Raw genomic sequence first — 23,072 nt, 5'->3', positions numbered from 1 at the left:
TGAACTCTGCATAGAAGTTAAATAAGCAGGGTGACAATATACAGCCTTGACGTACTCTTTTCCCAATTTGGAACCAGTCCATAATTTCATGTCCAGTTCTAACTGTTGCTTCTTGACCTGCATACAGATTTCTTAGGAGGCAGGTAAAGTGGTCTGGTATTCCCATCTTTCAGAGTTTTCCACAGTTTGTTGTGATCTACACAGTCAAAGGCTTTAGTGTAGTCAATGAATCAGAATTACATGTTCTTCTGGAATTCTTTTGCTTTTTCTATGATCCAGCGAATGGTTGCAATTTGATCTCTGGTTCCTCTGCCTTTTCTAAATCTAGCTTGTACATATGGAAGTAATCAGTTCACATACTGTTGAAGTCTAGCTTGGAGGATTTTGAGCATGACATTGTTAGCATGTGAAATGAGTGCAACTGTGTGGTAGTTTGAACATTCTTTGGCATTGGAATGAAAATTGACCTTTTCCAGTCCTTTGGCCACTACTGAGTTTTCCAAATTTGCTGGCATGTTGGGTGCAGCACTTTAACAGCATTATCTTTTGGGATTTGAAATAGTTCAACTGGAATTCCATCACTTCTACTAGCTTTGTTTGTAGTGATGCTTCCTAAGGTCCACTTGACTTTGCGCTCCAGGATGTCTGGCTCTAGGTAAGTGATCACACCATGGTGGTTATCCAGGTCCCTACGATCTTTTTTGTACAGTTCTTCTGTGTATTCTTGCCACCTCTTCTTAGTATCTTCTGCTTCTGTTAAGTCCATACCTTTTCTGTCCTGTACTGTACACATCTTTGCATAAAATATTCCCTTGGTATCTTCAATTTTCTTGAAGAGATATCTAGTCTTTCCCATCCTATTGTTTTCCTCTCTTTCTTTGCATTGTTCAGTTAGGAAGGCTTTATCTCTTTGCTATTCTTTGGAACTCTGCATTCAGATGGGTATCTCTCTCCTTTTCTCCTTTGCCTTTCGCTTCTCTTCTTAGATATTTGTAAGGCCTCCTCAGACAACCATTTTGTCTTTTTGCATTTCTTTTTCTTGGGAAGTTTTGGATCACTGCCTCCTATACAATGTTATGAACTTCCATCCACAGTTCTTCAGGCACTCTATCAGATCTAATCCCTTGAATCTATTTGCCACTTCCACTATATAATCATAAGGGATTTGATTTAAATCATACCTGAATGGCCTAGTGTTTTTCCCTACTGACTTCAATATAAGTCTGACTTTTTGCAATAAGGAGTTCATGACCTGAGCCACAGTCAGCTCCTGGTCTTATTTTTGCTGACTGTATAGAGCTTCTCCATTTTCAGCTGCAAAGAATATAGTCAACCTCATTTTGGTATTGACCATCCGGTGATGTCCATATGTAGAGGAGAAGGTGTTTGCTATGACCAGTGCATTCTCTTGGCAAAACTCTGTTAGCTTTTGTCCTGCTTCATTTTGTACTCCAAAGTCAAACTTAGCTGCTACTCCAGGTATCTCTTGACTTCCTACTTTTGCATTCTGGTCCCCAGTGATGAAAAGGACATCGTTTTTGGTGTTAGTCTTAGAAGATCTTAAATGTCTTCATAGAACTGTTCAACTTCAGCTTCTTCAGCATTAGTGGTTGGAGCATAGACTTGGATTACTGTGCTACTGAATGGTTTGCCTTGGAAACAAACTGAGATCATTCTGTCATTTTTGAGATTGAGCCAACTCTTTTGTTGACTATGAGGGCTATTCCATTTCTTCTAAGGGATTCTTGCCCACAGCAGTAGATATAATGGTCATCTGAGTTAAATTCACCCATTCCCATCCATTTCCATCCCAACACAACTGAGAGACCAACACATCCATTGTCTGAATATACATTTTATTTATCCATTCATCAATTGTTAGACATAGGGGTTGTTTCTACCTTCTGGCTACTGTAAATAGTGCTGCTACGAATATTCACATACAAATTTTCATTTAAACACCTGTACTCAGTTATTTTGGGCAAATACCTAGGAGTTAAATTGCTGATTCGTATAGTAACTCCATATTTAACCTTTTGAGGAACTGCCAAACTGGTTTCCAAAGTGGCCACACCATTTGCAGTCCTACGAACATTGTATGTTGGGCTTTGCTGGTGGCTCAGCAGTGCAGGAGACTATAATGCAAGAGACTCCAGTTCGATCCCAAGGTTAGGAAGATCCCCTAGAGAAGGAAATGGCAACCCACTCCAGTATTCTTGTCCAGGAAATCCCATGGACAGAGGAGCCTGGCAGGCTACAGTCCATGGAGTTGTCAGAGTTGGACATGATTTAATGACACTACCACAGCAGTGTATGAATATTCTGATTTTTCTACATCCTCACCAATATTTGTTATTCATTATCTGTTTTTTTGTTTTTTTCTTTTTAATTTTAGCCATCTTAGTGGATTTGAAGTGATATCTCCTTATAGCTTTGGTTTGCATTTCCCTATTACTCATGTTAAGCATTGTATCATGTGTTTATAGCTCTTACCTGCTTTTACTTTTTTTCAAGGTACTTTTTGTCACACAGAGGTTTTAAATTCAAATGTAGTTTTGATTTAAATATGGACAGATGAATAAATATCATATTAAATTTTAAGTGTCAAAATGAATTTTTCAAAAATAAATGGTATTCAAAATGTAAATCTATTTTTGATACAAAAATAAGTATCATTCAGTCAATACTTTTTTGATTTTCCAAGCTGTGACATATTCTTACTGAGCATTGCACTTACCATGAACAGCTCCTCTGGGGGCTTATTTCCATCTAGCTCAATAAGATACTGGGAATCGTGTTCAGCCATTACTTCCTGCAGATAATCAAAGAGAAGCCTTATCATTCAGGATCATTGGCAAAAGTTCAGTCTTCATATACCATGAAGAAATCTTTAATGCTAAGTTATTTGCTATATACATGACATACTGGATGTTATTTTCAGTGCTCAGGAGAACTTTTACAAAAGCCTAAACTAGTCGTACCATGAATTCTGTTCTTTCTGTTTCTTCTGTTTTTCTCTACAGTGAGACATCCACCTCTCTGCATGTATTCATAGAATAATTTCTGCCAAACTGCTAGGTGAAGAATGGGCTTGGTTTGTTTCACTTTTTATTCCTCTGGCTGTGGGTGATGTTCAGTATCTAGAAATCCATCTCTGTAAACTACTGAACCATAACCTCTGTGCATTTTGTTAGACCTTTCTTTTCCTTAACATTCACAGAAAGTCTTTAACCTTTATCTGCCGTATGGTTTGCAAATGTTTTACCTGGCTATGATTTATCATTTGACTTTGTTTATGGTATCTTTTGTATTATAAAATATATTTATGATGAAATCTGTTATCGTTGTTTCTGGATTTCCTTTCTTCTTTAAATTAGATTTTTCTGTATCTCAAGAGTATATTAATATTCTTGTAAATTTTCTTCCATTCCAAGAAAGTAGGGGTGGTGGAGATATAAGATCCACCTCTACCCTTCTTCAAAGACTCAGATAAGATCCATCTCCATCTTTTTTCATGGTTTTCATAAGACCCTTATTTACCTGCCTCCATAAAACCCTAGCCCCTCTCTTTGAGAAAGTCTTCATTAGTGAATGTTTTCCCTGTTGCCACAGTCTGGAACAAAATCACCTACTTAAATGTCCAGTACATTTTGTCTTTCATAATACTGTGTAAGGTTATTAGGTTCTAAGTGTTTCTCTACTTCTAGACAGAAGAACCATTATGCCTGCATTGTTTAACCATAAATTCAGTTCAGTCACTCAGTCATGTCCGACTCTGCGACCCCACGGACTGCAGCACGCCAGGCCTCCCTGTCCATCACCAACTCCTGGAGTTTACTCAAACACATTTCCACTGAGTCGGTGATGCCATCCAAACATCTCATCTCCTGTCATCCCCTTCTCCTCCTGCCTTCAATCTTTCCCAGCATCAGGGTCTTTTCAAATGAGTCAGTTCTTCGCATCAGGTGGCCAAAGTATTGGAGTTTCAGCTTCAACATCAGTCCTTCCAATGAACACCCAGAACTGATCTCCTCTAGGATGGACTGGTTTGATCTTGTAGTCCAAGGGACTCTCAAGAGTCTTCTCCAACACTACAGTTCAAAAGCATCAATTCTTCTAGCAGAATCCAAGAATCCAACCATAAATTACGATGTTCTAAACAAGGATGTACATTATGCTTTTCTGCGTTTCAGATACTTTCCTTAAACTAGATTCTTTTTATTTCATAGCCTTTTTACCTTAAATTAAAAATATTTTTTTTTTGCTTTACCACACAGCATGTGGTATCTTAGTACCCTGACCAGGGATCAAACCCACAACCTCTGCAGTGGAATCTCAAAGTCTTAACCACTAGACCACCAGGGAAGTCCTAGGTTCTTCAGAATGAACTTAGTATACTAAGTCTAAAGGTATGAAGACTCTTAAGGTTAAAGACACAAACACCGGGTCAGACCAGTAGTCAAGCTGCGATGTGAAGACAGGCAAGAATGAAGACTTGGCCTTGGATTAGTCCTGAAGCAGGATAGAAACCAGACACTGATGCAGTTACTTTGCTCCTACTTGCTTTCCTCATGTCTTTTAGAGGAACACTGAATTTTGGTGGTCTTGGCCTCTAAAGTGAATCCACATCTCAGCCAGATCAGAGGAGACTAGAATTGTAGGCTCCTGCCTTTCAAGGGGGTTGCATGACTGAAGCGACTTAGCAGCAGCAGCAGCCTTTCAAGGCTCTTCCCAACCTCCTTCCACACATATCAGCACCCTCAAATTACCATACAAGGCAAGCTATACACTAGATCTGAAGTCTAGGTTCTTGGCCTAGAAACTTTTGTCTGAGCAGTCAGTTCTTATCTATGCTTTGCTGCAGGGCCTAGAAATTTTCCACTTCTGCGCTTTTCTCAGGCAAGCTATCTAAAAACCACCATACTAATTTATATTCCTTTCAGCAGGGTATGGGAGTGTTTGCTTTACCATATGTAGTTGCTAGAATTAGGAATTCTTATTCCTTGTCTATCTTTTAAAATTTAGCTGGGGAAATATTTCTTTAGCATTTAATTATTATCAGTAAAGCTGAATATTTTCCTATAGACTTGTTACTCTTTTGTCATTAATTTTTGTGAATTGTCTGCTCATATTTGTTACTCATTTATTATCTGGAGGGTAAGACCTTACAGGTTTTAGAAAAATCATATCTATGATCTTTTTTTCCTACATTGTTGAAAATTGAAGGATAGTTGATTTACAATGTTGTATTAATTTCTGCTGTATAGCAAAGTGATTGTTATATATGTATATGTATATATAGACATACACATTCTTTTTTTAAATTCTTTTCCACTGTGGTTTATCATAGGATATTGAATATAGTTCCCTGTGCTATATATTAGGACATTGTTATTTATCCATTGTATATATATTAATACTAATTTGCATCTGCTAACCCCAAACTTCCAATCCATCCCTCCTCTACCCACCATCCCCTTGTCAACCATGTCTGTTCTTTATGTCTGTGAGTCTATGACCTTTCAGTATATTAAACCTTTAAATATTTTATCAGAGTCGATGTGGATATTTTTCTTTTAAGTAAGGGTTTTTTAAATTATGTCCAGAAATTTACATGTAATGAGATGGAAGCTGTTATTTTTCCTTTGTGACCTCATCATTTGTTCAACTGAACATCTGTCAAGCATTTAGCACTCGCCAGACTCTGGGCACTGCACTGGACATTGATGATGCTGGGAGTCCCTATCCTTGAAGAGACTACCTCTGCTTCCCATTCCCAACTCCCTGCCCATGAATATAATTTTATAATCTTCTGAATCTTATTTTAAATATGATTTATTCACACCCCATTCTAGCAGCTCAAGGAATATGTAGAATATTTTTGTTGAAGGAGAAAGAATGTTATAGACAGACATCCAAATTACCCTTAAGAAACTATGTTTAGAGGCCAGGGATAGAAGAGGAAGAAAGGAGGAATCAGTCATACATAAGAAAACAAAAATACTGAATCACTGTGCTGCATATCTGAAACTAACACAATACTGTAAATAAATTTAAAAAATAGAACAATTTGGATCTCACTGAGGAGGTGGACAATGGGAATGAAAATGATCCACTTGTCTCTAAAAATATATAAACATTATAAAACACCATGAAACAAATTCTTTTAATTTCTCCATCAGATGGAAAGAGGCAATTTGAGGACTATTTTTCATTTGTCTTTGTAGTTTATTGCTTAGCATGGTATCTGGCCAAATACCATATAATAAATGTTTGTTGGATAAATCTCCAATATAAATTGGAGTCTGCTCTGGATTTTTAAACATAAAAACATGCTTTTCAATAATCATAATTTCAGTAATCATCCTTTTAAAATGCTAATTCTTTTAATTATAACTTTCTTATTACAATATATAATAGCCTTATCATATTTACAAATAACCAACTTTGAATAGGATACACAGAGAAACCAGTCTTGGATGGCTTTCTTTAGATTGTAATTTAACTAAATTAACAGTTCCTTTCAGAATAAAAGATGCACCTTAGGTGTACATTTGTTTTTATAAACCCATACATTTTGGATTCAAAATGCTTTTACAAAACAATGCCTTAATATGGACTTTCCAATCCCCAACCATAAATAAATTCCCCTAATGACTTTTGAAACATGCAATTCATTTATCACTTTTCAGCAGCACTGTTGCTTTGTAAGAATAAAATAATGTTGCTCTGTGAAACAGCCTTTGGAAAGCAATCTTACTCTGATAGCATTTTACCAAGCTCAAGAGGAGGAGAATGAAGCAGATAATACACAAGGTGAAGAAATGTGAAAGCTATTTAACCAGGGATAAAACACGAATAGGGCTTCACTGGCAGCTGAGCAGTAAAGAATCTGCCTGCAATGCGGGAGATGCAGGTTTGATCCTTGGGTTGGGAAGATGCCCTGGCGGAGGAAATGGCAACCCATTCCACTGTTCTTGCCTGGAGAATCCCACGGACAGAGGAGCCTGGTGGGCTACAGTCCATGGGGTCACAAAGAGTTGGACGTAAACCAAAGCAACTTAGTACACAGGCACGCAAAACACAAGTATCAAATTCCTTTTTTAGCAATATATCTTTTTCTTACTTCTAAAGGATGAAGAATTATTTCCTTATAAAGGTTAACAATGTGTTCGATATTTTCCAAATAATCCTCAGGTCTCTGAACGAGGTGTTGAAGAACTTCAGCCACCATCTGCATTTCAGCAATAAATGCCTAAATGGAAAAGAAGTCATGTTGAATATCTTTATGTTAATGATTAGTTCATTTCCAAGTCATATCCCTCTCTTCCTATACCTGCATGCCATTTTGGGGTAAGAAGCAGGGAAAAGGGGAGATTGGAAATAGGATATTTATTTTAGAGAGATTGAACACCCTGAAGGTCTTTTATCAGATGGAATAAAGTTTTAAATTGACTTGGATACTTACTCATTTCTTTTGCCCCTCAATGAGTAGGGAAGAGTATGGGAGTAACATCCGATTTTTAGAGACAAAATAAAGAAGTTGGATTTTCTCTAAGTACCTGAGCTTGTAGCTCATTCACTCATTGATTCACTCATGTATTAATAGTAAAGCTTAAGTGCCTACCCCACGCCAGACACTGTTCTAGGAGCTTGAAATATAACAGAGAACAAAAGTAAGGGCTTGGGGCTTAGACAGCACACATCCCAATTGAGGAAGACAGAGCATAAACAAGTAGACAAATAGATACATCACAGGTTAGGCTGTGGTGGTAAGAGCTAAGAAGAAAGATGATGGCAGGGGAGAAGGGATGGAGAGTGATGGGGGAAGATGGTTATGAAAGGGTTCACAGAAAAAAATGACCTTTGTATCATATTTATTTCCCCATTATTATCATCATATTTGGGCTTCCCACGTGGTGCTAGTGGTAAAGAACCCACTTGACAATGCAGGAGACTGAGATGCAGGTTCAATCCCTGGGTTAGGAGGATCCCCTGGAGGAGGAAATGGCAATCCACTCCAGTATTCTTTCCTGGAGAATCCCATGGACAGAGGAGCCTGGTGGGCTACAGTCCATAGGGTTGCAAAGAGTCGGACATGACTGAAGCAACTTGGCATGCACGTACATATTTATTATATTTATTATGATGGTATGCTTTATTCATGTTAAAATCACACACTTTTATTCCTATTTGCTATGAGGTCTACTTGAAATATTTAGCTAGAATAGTTTCTGGTTATTTATCCAATGCCTTATTTGCACAGGGGGAAGATTATTTTATATTTTTAAATGGGCATTCTTACATTAATAGGTTTTTAAAATTGAGATATAATCGACATATAACATTACATTAGTTTCAGGTGTACAATAGAATGATTCAATACAGTTGATCTTTGGGCAATGTGAGGCTGAACTGTGTGGGTCCACTGATAGGATATTTTTCAATAGTAAATACATAGTGCTACATGATCTGTGGTTGGTAGGATGCAGAACCGTGGATATAGAAGGCTGACTGTAAGGTTAACTTGGATTTTCAGCTGCAGAAAGGGTTGGTGCCCCAACTCTGGAGATGTTCAAGGATCAACTGTATTTGTACTTATTGTGCAGTGATCATAATAAATCTAATTAACACCCATCATCATACATGCATGCGTGCATGCTAAGTCGCTTCTGTTGGGTCTGACTCTTTGCAACCCTATGGACTGTAGCCTCCCAGGGTCCTCTGTCCATGGGATTCCAGGCAAGAATCCTGGAGTGGGTTGCCATTGCCTTCTCCAGGGGATCTTCCTGACCCAGGGATTGAACCCAGGTCTTCTGCATTACAGGCAGATTCTTTATTGTCTGAGCCACCAGGGAAGCCATCATCACACATAGTTACAGTGTTTAACTATGAAGTTAACATAACCCCTTAAAAGTTCTGCTCTTAAATGAAAGATCTTTTCATTTAAGATCTGCTCTTAAATGAAAGAACAAATGTCGAAAATTCATTTAACCCAGTAGTGAGGAAAGCAGCAGGATAACAAAACTGAAGTATGTATAATCACTGAAATCAGAGTACAAAGTTTGATGTCCTGCTTAACATCCTTCAGGGCAATAAAACTGTTGCCTTTGGGGTTTATCTTTTCTACTAGACAAATGATTTGCAATGTATCACTTTCTACATTAACATCAGACTTAACTGAGTCTAGGCCCTAATAGAAATAGTATTTATTCATGATAATATATAAGTTATAGAAACTACTTAAAATTATTAAACATCATAAATAAGTAAATCTATAATAGAAATCACAGGTATATTTCAATAGAGCAAGGACTGGCAAGCTATGACCTGTCTCACTCACCCCAGTGGGCTAAATCCAGCCCATTAGCTATTAACAAATTTCCTGAGTGGATGAGTGAAAGTCACTCAGTCATGTCAGTCTCTTTGTGACCCTATGACTATACAGTCCATGGAATTCTCTAGGCCAGAATACTGGAGTGGGTAGCCTTTCCCTTCTCCAGGGGAATCTTCCCAATCCAGGTCTCCCGCATTGCAGGTGGATTCTTTACCAGCTGAACAGGAGGGATGCCCAAGAATACTGGAATGGGTAGCCTATTCCTTCTCCAGTGGATCTTCCTGACTCTTAGCATCCAATTTTCCTCATTAAGTCTGGAATAAGATTCTTTTGAGGTCCCGATGTGTTATACTTACTAGTATTGACTTTAGGATTGCTATTATATGTGAAATTGGGGTATAGATTTATTTTCATGTGCTCTCTTTGTCAGAGTTTGGAATCGGGGGTTATGTTAACTTCATAAACTGGATTCTATCTGGGCTGCCTTCTTCCTCAAATTACATATGTTTTCTGTTGTTCTGACTCTTCACACTAGCTTGCATAGTGCTTGACACATGGCAGGTGACCAGTGACTCTCTGTTGCTATGAAATGAAGCAGATTAGCTGTCAGGATATGGAGGGACTTCCATCCTGACAAGAAGGATGACCTTAAACTTGATGACCTTTACATTATGATCTAATAGTTCTTGAAAACATGAAATATTTTTTGTTTCCTCGAACTAAATCAAACCTTAAGGAAAATATAATTTTCTGTATAGAATATTCATATTCTGTCATTTAATTACAGCAGTTTTTAAAAATGAAACCAATACAGTGCAAGCAAGGTGTTTTTTATTTCTTTTTTAAAATTTTAATTTATTTGGCTGCACCAGGTCTTAACTGTGGCATGTGGGATCTAGTTCCCTGATCAGGAATTGAACCCAGCCCCACCCCCCCGGCATTGGGAGTGGGGAGTCTTAACCACTGAACCATCAGGGATAGTCCCTATAGCAAATTTTAGAAATATAGCATCTTGTACACAGATATTACCTCTTCTTCTTCTTGCTCTTCTTCCTCTTCCCCCTCCTCTTCTCCTTTTCCTTCCTTTTGGGCTTCTTTCTTCTTTTTCCTACGATTCTCAATGACTTCAGGATCCCACTGATCTCTTGTGTATATGTTTCCTGTACTACTGTGCTGCCTTTGCCCCGAAATTCTTTGGCATAAATCATAGTCAGGGCACTAAGGAACAACATTAATCATTACTCAAAACATTTTGAGTATGCCTTTGCTTCCTGTTCATATATTATGCAATATATCAACCCCCAAATTCCTCAAAACCCTGAGCAAATACAGTACTATAAATGGTATTTTGAATCAGATTTCATCACATGCCAAGAGAGGCACAAGATACAACTTTTATGTTATGGCAACACTTTCTTTACCCAAAAGTAATACATATGAGAAAGTTTCAGAAGCTGTAGAATAAAAAAAAGAGAGAGAATAACAATAGAAAGAGATAGAGAAGTAGAATAGAAAATCTGTTTAGTTAGCAGAGGTATTACAGGAGGATTTTGTCAGATTAGTTTGAAAAGGCTGAGAATGGATGAAAATGATGGGATAGCCACATTTTTTTCCAACAAAAAATATATCATGTATTTATAATATTTACTATGATATACAGCTCTATGGATGAAGTATTTCATAAAATAGCATCAACGAATGGGACCTGAAAGGTCACCTGGTTTAGTCTAACCTTATCATTTGCAAATGAGAAAACTGAATCTGGATAGTAAAAAAGGCCAAAACCAAAGTCTGTGAGTGATTTCCTCATTTCAAATGCTTCCATGTGTATAATATTTCACTCAGTACTTAAACTAACCCTGTCAGAGAAGTAATAGAATATTAGGATCCAAACCATTTCAGATCAGAGAGGGACTGCTCTGGCAGCATCAGGCCACAGTCGTGAGGGGCAACTACAGCCTGAGCCCAGGCCTTCTGCTCCGTAGCCCACTCTCTGTAACTCATTATTAATGATAAGCTAAGGTTTGGGGCTGTAAAGCCCGCTCTGAGTATTTTTCAGGATAAAAACCTCTGGATGACATTCTCTAGTAGCGGTTTTAAAACATTAGAGTGTAACTCTATACAGAGGATTATAAATAAAAGTTTCTGCTTCCCTTGTGATTTATTAAGTCTGGAGTAAGGCTCAGACATTTTAACGAACATCCTCAGTGATTCTGATGCCAACAGTATATGCACCACACATTTGAGAAAGGGGGCAAGAAACTAGAACTTTTCATGCTAATGTTCTGATTTCCTCTGACCACTTCTATATGGAAATGGGATGGGAACTTATTGAGGCAAGACTTTTATTTAGGCTAATTTTTCACACACAAAAGATTTCAACCCATACTGGTAATTTAAAAAATATATGCATATTTGCCCTTATTCAGCAACCTAGAATGCTCACATTGTGCGTCCTTGGCAAAGACTATTGCCTCTAGCTGTCTCCTGTTCTCACGTATCAGTTCAGTTCAGTTCAGTCACTCAGTCGTGTCTGACTCTGCGACCCCATGGACTGCAGCAAGCCAGACTTCCCTGTCCATCACCAGCTCCTGGAACTTGCTCAAACTCATGTCCATCGAGTCGGTGATGCCATCCAACCAACTCATCCTCTGTCATCTCCTTCTCCTCCTGCCTTCAATCTTTCCCAGCATCAGGGTCTTTTCTAGTGAGTCAGTTCTTCACATCAGGTGGCCAGAGTATCGGAGCTTCAGCTTCAGCATCAGTCCTCCCAATGAATATTCAGGACTGATTTCCTTTAGGATTTGATCTGCTTGCAGTCCAAGAGGTTTTCAAGAGTCTTCTCCAACACCACAGTTCAAAAGCATCAATTTTTTGGTGCTCAGCTTTCTTTATAGTCCAACTCTCACATCCATACATGACTACTGGAAAAACCATAGATGGACCTTTTCACATATGGGAAATGATTTATCAGTCTTAGGGTGCGGCTGTGCCTCAGAGCAGTCCTCAAACTTCAGCAGCATCAGTGTCACCTGGAGAACTTTTTCAACACAGACAGCTGGATGCCACCCCCCACAATTTCTGTAGTTCTGGGTTGCTCCCTGAGAATCTGCATTTCTGACGAGCTTCTTGAGTGCTGCTAATGCAGTTGGCTCTAGGAACAAACTCCGAGGACCATTACTGTAGTAGATCACTGGCCTTTAATGCTTTTTTCTTTTTTTTAAAGTACAGACCACTTTAGAATATGATGATGCCGTAAGATTTTGCATCAGGAAAATGCCCATACACATAAAATTTGCATATAATTTCAGATGGTTCATGGGTGCTTAAGTGTTCTTGGACTCCAGGCTTAGAACTTCTGGTCTAGAACTCCCAGACTCCATTCCCAAATAAGGTCAGACCATCAGAGAAGTGTGTGCTGTACTGAAGTTCTGTTTCACATGAGGTCCTCTGATTACACTCCAGCTAGGAACTGCCATGGACACCTACCGTCACACTTCTAATATTAGTGGGGTTAAGGACTTCATTTTCTACACACACTACAATCCTTATATTGAACCCATTTTAAGACATATCTCTCATTAAGTTTTTCCTGAGGAATTCCTCATCTTTTCAAGGACAATGTGAATTTTATATAACTGGTCACATTTCCCCTTCTACTTTGGATCATCAAACTTAGAACCAAATTCATGACCCAAATTTAGTGAGCATTTGGGACCTTGCTGCCTGTATATCTGTGTGTTCTTATTCCACTAAGTCTTAATTTCCTATACACTCTCTATTTTCCATGGCCTAGACTTTATATTTGGTTTCAGTTAAATCTTTGAGATTTGTTTTTTCTTTTCTCCATTATATACATGTTCACCCGGCTGACATTCCAAAAGTCACAAAGGGATGTTGATTGGCCCTTGACCATGATCTGTGGCTGGGGCTGCAGATAACACCACCCCAGCACTGTATGCCACCTGTCTCTCACAGCTGGCCCAAACACACCACTGAGTCCCCGCACCTGAGCTGAGAACCATCTGACGGATTTGAGTTGTCAAACCCTTCGGGGAACCAGGCAGGGTATTATTATAAATAGCTATCATTCATTTTATAAACTAGGGATCCTCACCTCACTGCATTCTTACCATAACCCTATGAGGCAGCTATCTTTGTATCATCTTTGTTTAGAGGAAACTGAGGCTCCTAAATGTGATTTACCAAGTTCTACAGTTGGTAAAGGAAAGAACTGGGACCAACCTAGCAATGTTATTAACATTCATACATCTGAATTATTTGTTCATCCTTTCATTTTATTTAACTGGCCGACTTATTAGGTACCATTTATTGTGCTATTTGATGTTTACAGGAGTAAGACATGGTTCCCGCCTCCAAGCAAGGCATGAGTCTAGAAGAAAATGGACAATTATAATATAGTACGGTATTAATAATATGATAGAAAAGAGCAATGTGAACGGTTGTCAGACAATATTTAACTTTTCTGTGGTGAGTAAAGGGTGGGGTATAAGGAGAGAGAGAGCGAGCGTAAGAATGAGAGTCAGTTGTTGTTTGTGTTACTGTGGAGGGGGTGGTCATCAGGGAATATTCTGTAGAGATGATGCCTGAACCGACTTTCAAAGAATGACTATGGTTAAGCCTGGTGAAGGGACAAGACGGTATTTTCTGTGGACAGAGCTACAGGAGCAAAAGAATGGCGGTATGAGAAAATACAATTCAGTCCCTAAAATTGATTCATAGTTATTTTTCCTTAACTCCTTAAAAAATTAAGAACATTCCTTGAATTTAACTATCAAAGATAATGTTTATATACTCTATACTAGAAAGACATATTCTTACCTTAATATTGATTATAATATCAGGTTTCAATTTTAAATTTCTAATTAATTCTATTTGCTGCAGAGTAGTCATGGCATCCTGTGAAAGTGATGGTATTTCAGTGATAATATAGCCTGTAGAGTGAAATATAATTTTTAAAGTTTTATAATATTATCAATATCTGAGAGATTTATTATTATTTATAAAACATCATTTCTCTATTGATGAATACTAACACTGATCTTAAAATATCTGTTGACATTTAAAATTAATAATTAAGGTTATTGCCACATGATGTATAACTATGAATAATGTTTTTCTGGCAATAAAACTATTGGGCTAGAGGAAACATCTTTAAAAATTCCAAATCAATTTATTTTAGGCACAAGAGGTGCCTAGAGAAGGAAATTCCATGCCTGTAATTCTTTAACTCCTCTTAGGAAAACTCATATGATGAGTGGTAAAGGTAAATCATAGGGGTTGCATGGTATATTATTTTTCTTTCTTGAATTAATATTTCATAATATAATAGAATATACATATACAGTGTTTATATAAGTTACAGAGAGTAAAAAAAAATACCCATGTAACCCTCATACAGTTAAGAAACAACATTATTAATATGATTTTGGCTTAGTATGTTTATTGGCTTGCATCCCTACCCAAAACCCTATATCTGCTCATTGAAATTCACCCTTGATACCATTATCATATTAGTTTCCTTAATATATTTATTTAATATGTCACTCTATTGTTTGAGAAACCTTTCTCTTTTTTAAAATTTATTTATTTTTTAATTGAAGGATAATTGCTTTACAGAATTTTGTTGTTTTCTGTCAAACCTCAACATGAATCACCCATAGGTGTACGTATACTCCCTCCCTTTTGAACCTCCCTCCCATCTCCCTCCCCATCCCACTCCTCTAAGTTGATATAGAGCCCCTGTTTGAGTTTCCTGAGCCATACAGCAGAGAAACCTTTCTCTTAATAGAACAGAATAAAGTCTTGACTCTCCTGGAAATTAAAGGCCTTCAACAAATTGTTTCTGCTGTTTTATAGAATATTTTTTCCTTGGAGGAACTGACAAATTATGGTTATTAAGCTTTGATTTTTGGCACACATTTTATAAAAAGTTAGCGGAGTGAGGTTGTCAAGTGCCGCCTCTGGGACATGATGGCTGGCATTAACCCCTTGGACTGACACACTGCAGTGCTGGGTGCTGCCGTGAAGGTGACTGCATGACTCAGCCCCAGACTGAATTCAACCCTTGCCCAGCTGACCCATCTTGATCAGATAAGTCCAGAGACCAGTCAGTCCCCAGAGATCATGCCCTCCCCCTCTAAGCAACAAGGCACTATACAAGACCTCCCTCCCATCCCCTCTGCTGCCAGCACTGCTCAGCTCTGTGTATCTCAACTGGATGACAGAAAGATGCTTGGCACTCTGTTTGCAGTGCTCTCTAGCACCCTGCCCATTACCACAACCACTGCCACTGCTCAGAGAGCTTCTCGGGCATTCCGAGTGTGACTGTTTGCAGGCATGCCAAACCTTGGGTAGACATGTATATTCGGATGACTTTCCTACTTGGTCTCTTTCCTGGTGGAACCAGCAGGAAGGTGGAACCAGCAGAAATAGCAGGTTGTTTCCATGGGGTCTGGCTCTTAGTGTTCTGCCTCAGTGTTCTGAGCAATGGATTTGGGGGCTTTACCCATTGAGAGGTGGCCAGTTATCATCATATCCAGACCCCAGAAATATATTTATGGAAGAATTGTGGCACAGATAGTTATGTTGCTTGTCTCACCATGGAAGATTTAGAGGAATAACTTAGTTCTCTAGATCCAATTCTGGGAAGATCTCAAGGGGATACTTCTCAGAGTGGCTGAACCCACCGTCAACCTCTCTAATCCCAGAGATGTGTTATAAAGATGGAAGCATGGGTGAGGATTCCACCATCACATCCCACCTTTCCTTGACACCATTACTAAGCCCTTACACTCCATGCTTTGAAGATGGAGGAATGGTAGACCCTACACCCCTTCTTGCTGGGAAGCTCTGCATATTCCATCATAGGCAAGATAGGCACTCGACAGGCTAATGCCCAGTCTGCATCACCCCCACCAAGGGACAACTCAGACTGTTCACACCACTGCCCAGGGGAAGCCAACTGGCCCATACCATCACTTTGCCACCGCTTTCTGGCACAGTGGGAAGAAGAAGGTACTCCCACAAAACCGAAGATGGCATGCCACTGCTCTTAGGCTGAAGTGTTGAGAAATTCATGGACTTCAGGTAGCTTAGCACCCAGGCAGCCCTGACAGTTATCTCACTGCATGCCAGCCTGACATGAATGGACACACTGGTGATCAATGACTTATAGTACCATCTACAATATGACACACCGGGGCAGGGGCTGCCCAGACCAAGGCTGTTCATCAGTCACTTGGGAAAATGATTTTTTCTGGAATATAGAAAGAGAAAGCAGAGAGGGGCTTCTTAGGGTACCCAGGAATTGATTCTTCCTTTTTATCTTGGGTGAGGATGCAGCTCATAGAATCTGATTTTGGCTCAGGGACAACACAGCATGACAGGCTGTGAATAAAAGGTTTATAACTAATAATGTAAAGTTTTTTTTTTTTTTTAAATAGGGATAGATGCTCCAAGTATAAAAGGGCTCTGGTACAGAAAAACATTGATTGGATCTGGCAATACTTTACTGTGCAGGGTTCCTGGCAGCACATATCCATCTTTGGGATTTTGGAATCATCAATCACCCAGCCTCACCCAGGCCCTGACCCAAGTTAATATCTCTATTTTGAAAGCCCTTCGCTTTCAATATTGCTTCTACCATCTACCAGGCTGCTGGATAAGACCAAACATCAGAAAGAATCCTTGCTTAGCAGAGAGTTTCAAACTGTGTTTAGCAAAGTGCTAGGTTCCAAAGAAATTTCTCTGGGACTGCTGTAGGATGGGTGAGGGGAGGCTGGGTAGAAGGGACTCGACATCCTGCCTTCACTCTAGCCTTTCAATGAGCCCGGTTGTGCATGCCTAGACTGAGGCCATGCACTTGCATGCTGATATTATGGCCCTCGGGCTCAAGAATTATTATACGACTGACTTTTCCTCTGCCAGCTCCCAGGACCAGTACCAGTGTACCAGAAGTCTAGGGGAAAGAGGAATACATTGAATGATACCAGAGGGTGTAACTGGCAAAATTCAGAAGCTTAGGAAACTCAAAGACAAATAACCAGTTTCTTTAGCATAAAAAAACACAAGATGCTAGACAGATGTATGGGCAATTTATAGATTAAAAGGGAATTGTAACACATGAAGCAATAGCAATATGTGAAACCTGGTTGGTTGGATCCTGCTTCAAACAAACAAACAGACAACAAACTAAAGCCAACTAGAAAAAAAGTATATGAGGTACAGGGTGAAATTTGACCACAGATGGGTTAGTAGATGAATTATTATTAATTTTTAGGTATGATAATGGTAATATAATAAAATTTGAAGGAATCCTTATCTTTTTGAGATACAAACTAAAACATTTACAGATGATATGATATGGATTAGCTTCAAAGTAAAGTTGGTTGGGGGAGGGGTATAGTCAGAAGTGTGAATAAATAAGACTGGACAAGAGTTGTCATTGTTGAAGCTGGGTGATAGACACATGGGGGATTTTATACCAGTCTCTCTACTTTCATTTGACATTTTCCATAATAGTCAGAAAGGTTATGAATATTGTGAATGGCAAGCTGTGTAGATTTATTTTTCTAATGTTTCTTTTCTTTTCTTTCTCTTTTTGCCAGTACTTACAATTTATGTCATCTTTTTGTGACTGAGTAAGTCACTCTAAATTTTCTTAAGAGGTAAGGTGAAGTAACAGAGAAGGCAATGGCACCTCACTCCAGTACTCTTTCCTGGAAAATCCCATGGATGGAGGAGCCTGGTAGGCTGCAGTCCATGGGGTCGCTAAGAGTCGGACATGACTGAGACTTCACTTTCACTTTTCACTTTCATGCATTGGAGAAAGAAATGGCAACCCACTCCAGTGTTCTTGCCTGGAGAATCTCAGGGACCAGGGAGCCCGGTGGGCTGCCGTCTATGGGGTCGCACAGAGTCGGACACGACTGAAGCGACTTAGCAGCAGCAGCAGCAGCAAGGTGAAGTAAAGAAAAAACAAAAAGAAATTTGCCTATATACCTTTATATATAGTCTTCAGTTTCAATCATTATACTTTTTGAGGTAATTTAATGACCTATGCTGGAATTCTGTGATTGTCTTTTTTACCTTTTTATTCATTTTACTTTCCTCATTCTGAGTGCTTTTCCTAAGTTCATTCTCTTCGTTGGAGGAGGGAATGGCAGCCCACTCCAGTATTCTTGCCTGGAGAAGCCCCTTGGACAGAGAAGCCTGGCGGGCTACAGTCCATGGAGTCACAAAGAATCCTATAGGACTGGGAGACTAAACACATTCTCTTTATTACTGATCAGTATATAGTTAAATGGATGGATACATAAAGTGTATTTATATGAAATAAAAGATATGTGGATATATTAATATATTTATGTATTAAATAGTTCATTCTGTATATCTAGATCTTTCTTCATATAGATATAGATTATATCTGGCCACTGATCAACATCAACATCGACTGCAACTAACTATATTTGTATACACACGCACATATATATAGTCTTCAGTGAGAAGTCTGCTGTTGTTATTTCCACTATTGATTTTCATTGTACTGCACTTTATTTGTGCCCCTGTATTCTTAATAGTCACAGGGCCCTCTCTTAATGTACTGAGACTATAAAGCAGATCTCTATATTTTTTTTCTCTCATTCAGTAAATCTCTTTCAGGTGGATGATTTTCTCCCAAACATATCTTGATTCTTCTTTCTTCTTTGGCAAATGCCATAGAGTTTGCCCTTTTCCTTTTAGTCATTCTGAACTTCAGTAGTCTGTCTTGGGAAATTGGGTCCAAAGTCCCAGTTCAGCATCTGTTTGAGCACAGACAGATTTCTTGGGTCCAGAGTCAGAGGGTAGACTGGATAGAGGCTGAAGCCTGCAAGTATCTGGAGCCAGAGGATAAGTTGGTGCCATTCTAGTTCCCATTTCTGTCTTACGAGTGTGGATTAATGCAGAGAAATCTAACCATTGACAGGGCTTAGTAATAAAACTCAGGGCAAATAGGAAAGCAGTTAGCAGAGGCTGTCAGCACTGCAGGAAGGGCCACAGCAGGTTATTGGTGCTTTTGCTGGGTAACACGTTGCCAAAAGAAGGCTGAATCACATAAACCTAAAATTTGAGAACAAATGTAGATTCTGAAGAACAAAAACAAGTAAACAAGCAAATAAAACTATCAGAGTTACTCAACTGAATTCAGACTCCGGGATTCCTGTGCCAGGGGAAAAAATAAAAAGTGCAACTCCAGGAATTATTTGTGCCTCAGATAAACCATGAGTCTTAAGGTTGCTCTGAGAGCCACTGATGTATAAAAATGAACATACCAAAGTGAGAGACTTCTGAGGAGTTCAGCTTCTCCAACATTAACTTTGTGACAAGTTCATCTGGAATGCTTTGGCCACTGATCAGCATTGACTGCAACTAAGAACAAGCATAGATATCGTATATGACTGTATAATGTCCATGTGATACACAGCTTTCAAAGAAATCATAACAGTTTTGAAACTTAGATTTACCATAGCTCCTGTTATAGTGTCACTGGCAATCTGTTCTTCCAAAATTGGTAAAGCTAAAATATAAATTCAGAATATTAGCACAAATTGTTCTGAGAATTTCAAGTAAGAAACATATTTGTGTGTTTTTAACTAGTAACACACATTGATCTTTGTGTCACTTTAGAGTTTACAAAGCACATTTACACTCATTATATCATCTTAGCCTATCTAAAGTACAAGGTAGCGGAACGTATTCCATAAACAACTTCTCTCGGACATTCACCCAGCTAAAAGATCCTGGGGAAGTTAACTTCCCAAACACCTTTGCACCTTGCATGCTTGTGCTCTGTGTAGTATACCAGGGAATATGGATGAAATGAGGTTGTATATGACAGTGATTTGGAAATTAGTATTATACAAAGTATACACTAGCATTAACATTACTAGTCCAGATACTTTTATAACCATGCATAGTTATATCTACGGCCCATTAATTTTGCACACTGATTGTATAAAAGGAAGTTATACATCCAGAAATGTTAAAAGTAGATAAAACTCTGAAATTAATCTCTAATGACTTGGTTCCTTTTTAAGAGGAGATATTTAATCCCATGATGAAAGATATTCTAGGAGAGAAATGACAGGGGCATAACCTAGGGGAGGACCCAGGAACCTATGATGTTCCTACCTGCTGTTAATCTATGATAAGTTTGGTGCTTTTTAAGATTTCCTACAAGTGGATTTTATTTTGATAAAGAAAAAGGGGACATTTTTAAAGTTTTGGGTGTGTTTGTGTTACGTGTTAACAAATTGTTCTCCCTCCAAGTTGTACCAGATCACCATTTCACTAACAGCATATGAAATGCTCATTTGATAACATTCTTACCAACAATGATAGTAGAAACTGTAAGGATTCACTGCCAATCTATTCAGCAAATATGGATCAGATTATTTACCTGAGCATTTCTTTGAATAATAACAAAGTTAAACTCTTTTTCGTATATTTGTCCATTTTTATTTCTACTTTTATGAATTATAGATTCATTCTTTTGCTTATTTTTCTACTAAGGCATAAATAGTTTTATTGATTAAAAGAATATGTATGTACAAAGATACAAATCCCTGTCTTATATATTGCAAAGAATGAAAAGCGAATTACAAATGATAAAAAATAAAATTAATCATTGAAGATAATTCAGTCGTGGGAAATCTTCCCATGAGCAGCTGTGAGAGTTCCATCTCTTCTCATCTTTCATAGGGAGATACCCACAACACACATATCCCCATTCATTCTAAATTATGCAATTAGAGAACTGGAGGCAGTAGAATGGAGTCAAAGATGTTTCATAAACATCTTAAATTCTATGACCAAAATTAAGACTAACAAAAGGGCAAAACATGTTTGATGCTATTTTAAAGATAACATTAAACAGGGTTGGTAGTGATGTCTGATAAAGCAAATACAGCAAATAACCATAGACTCTAGATAGTAAGTGGATGGGCGTATGGGTGTTCATTGTATAATGCTTTACATTTTAATGCATATTTGAAAGTTTTCATAATAAAATATTGGGGGGGGGGAAAGGTAAAATTTACCTTCTACACGAATACATTTCCATGCCTGTGTTATCTGTTGGGCTAATGTTGTCTTCCCAACCCCCTTAAAAAGAAAGAAATTATGTGAAACCTAAGAGAATAGCTATTTTCCAACAAAACACAATTTTTAAAGATTATATTAATAGGTACTACAATTACATAAATATTATCAAGTAAAATTTTTTCCATACAATAAATAAAGAATAGATCCTAGGTATGAAATATTTATAGCTTCATTTTTCTCTGTTAACTGTCCCACTTGTCACATTTTGTGAAGTGATTTTTTTTTAAATTAAGAAAATAGTCCTGAAATCAGGAAGGTATACTGTAATGGTATTCTAGCCATCGCCCTCTTGAATTGTTAAATTTTATAATTCTGAATACAAATCATTGTGATAATATTGCGATTCATTATTTTATTTCCTTATGGTTTTCCAGTGGTCATGTATGGATGTGAGAGTTGGACTGTGAAGAAGGCTGAGCGCCAAAGAATTGATGCTTTTGAACTGTGGTGTTGGAGAAGACTCTTGAGAGTCCCTTGGACTGCAAGGAGATCCAACCAGTCTATTCTAAAGGAGATCAGCCCTGGGTGTTCTTTGGAAGGACTGATGCTAAAGTACTCCAGTACTTTGGCTACCTCAGGCGAAGAGTTGACTCATTGGAAAAGACTCTGATGCTGGGAGGGATTGGGGGCAGAAGGAAGAGGGGACGACAGAGGATGGCTGGATGGCATCACCGATGGACGTGAGTCTGAGTGAACTCCGGAAGTTGGTGATGGACAGGGAGGCCTGGTGTGCTGCGATTCATGGGGTCACAAAGAGTCAGACACGACTGAGCGACTGAACTGAACCGAACTGAAAGTTTATGATTGTGAATGACTATATGTAAATACTTCCATATAGTAACTTTCAAGACCAAAAACTTGCTTCTCAATAGACATCTTTGAAAAGTATCATAGTTTAAAGATAAAAGCTCACTTTAATGAAGTAAGGTTTACATCTGATTGCTTCCACTGTTGACTTTTAAAACTCCATTATGTTTTTAGAAACATAATAAAAGTTATTGGAAACATTTCTTGACTCTGTCCCAGAGTCTGTAGTAAAGCAAGTCAAGAATTGGGTTCAGTCCTAAGACTGCTATTCCAGAGAGGCTTTTATATTAACCACCTCAGGCCCTTTAATGGTAGCTACCAACTAGCTCAGTGGCTGAAAACAGTTCTTATCTAGAGGTCCTTACTAGAACTGCCTAGGAAGGAAAGCTATCTTACAACAGCCATTCTTGGTTTCTTCCTGTTTTGTGGAAAACTGATACATAGGTCCACTAACAAACTGTGGGTGAAGATGAAGCACATTCCCTCTCAGCAGCTCTAGACACTGATGGGAGAATTTTCCGTTTGTTTCTTTAGAGTCCTGCCTTCACATAACCAGAGAGCCTCACAACAAACTTCATAGAAGTTTTATGTGAAAATTGAGTGTGAAATAACTTTGGATCACATACTATTACTAATTGTCATAGAGCAGTGCTTTGATGAGCTAATTTTTTTGTAATATAAAAGCAAAGATAAATATAACTTAGGTTCCTTTTCAGTAATAGTGTACAAGAGGAGAGAAAGTTATAATTTACAACCAGCACTA

At 38.3% G+C, this 23,072-nt stretch overlaps 1 protein-coding gene across 1 annotated transcript in view; it reads right to left on the bottom strand.

The window, feature by feature from the left end:
* The window catches only part of AK9 (adenylate kinase 9), a 123,568-nt gene that overhangs the window by 92,431 nt on the left and 8,065 nt on the right, over window positions 1–23,072 (bottom strand). The window contains exons 5-11 of the mRNA XM_069598140.1: window positions 21,439–21,502; window positions 19,864–19,916; window positions 19,672–19,768; window positions 14,180–14,292; window positions 10,367–10,555; window positions 7,127–7,255; window positions 2,738–2,812 (exon numbers count right to left, since the gene is read on the bottom strand). Of these exons, the coding sequence (XP_069454241.1) occupies window positions 2,738–2,812; window positions 7,127–7,255; window positions 10,367–10,555; window positions 14,180–14,292; window positions 19,672–19,768; window positions 19,864–19,916; window positions 21,439–21,502 (720 nt within the window). The remainder of the gene's footprint in view (window positions 1–2,737; window positions 2,813–7,126; window positions 7,256–10,366; window positions 10,556–14,179; window positions 14,293–19,671; window positions 19,769–19,863; window positions 19,917–21,438; window positions 21,503–23,072) is intronic.

Source organism: Ovis canadensis, chromosome 8 (assembly GCF_042477335.2).
Source record: "Ovis canadensis isolate MfBH-ARS-UI-01 breed Bighorn chromosome 8, ARS-UI_OviCan_v2, whole genome shotgun sequence".
Classification (NCBI taxonomy): Eukaryota; Metazoa; Chordata; class Mammalia; order Artiodactyla; family Bovidae; genus Ovis; species Ovis canadensis.
The sequence above is the reverse complement of the archived record's forward strand: the minus strand, read 5'-3'. Positions and strand labels throughout refer to the sequence as shown.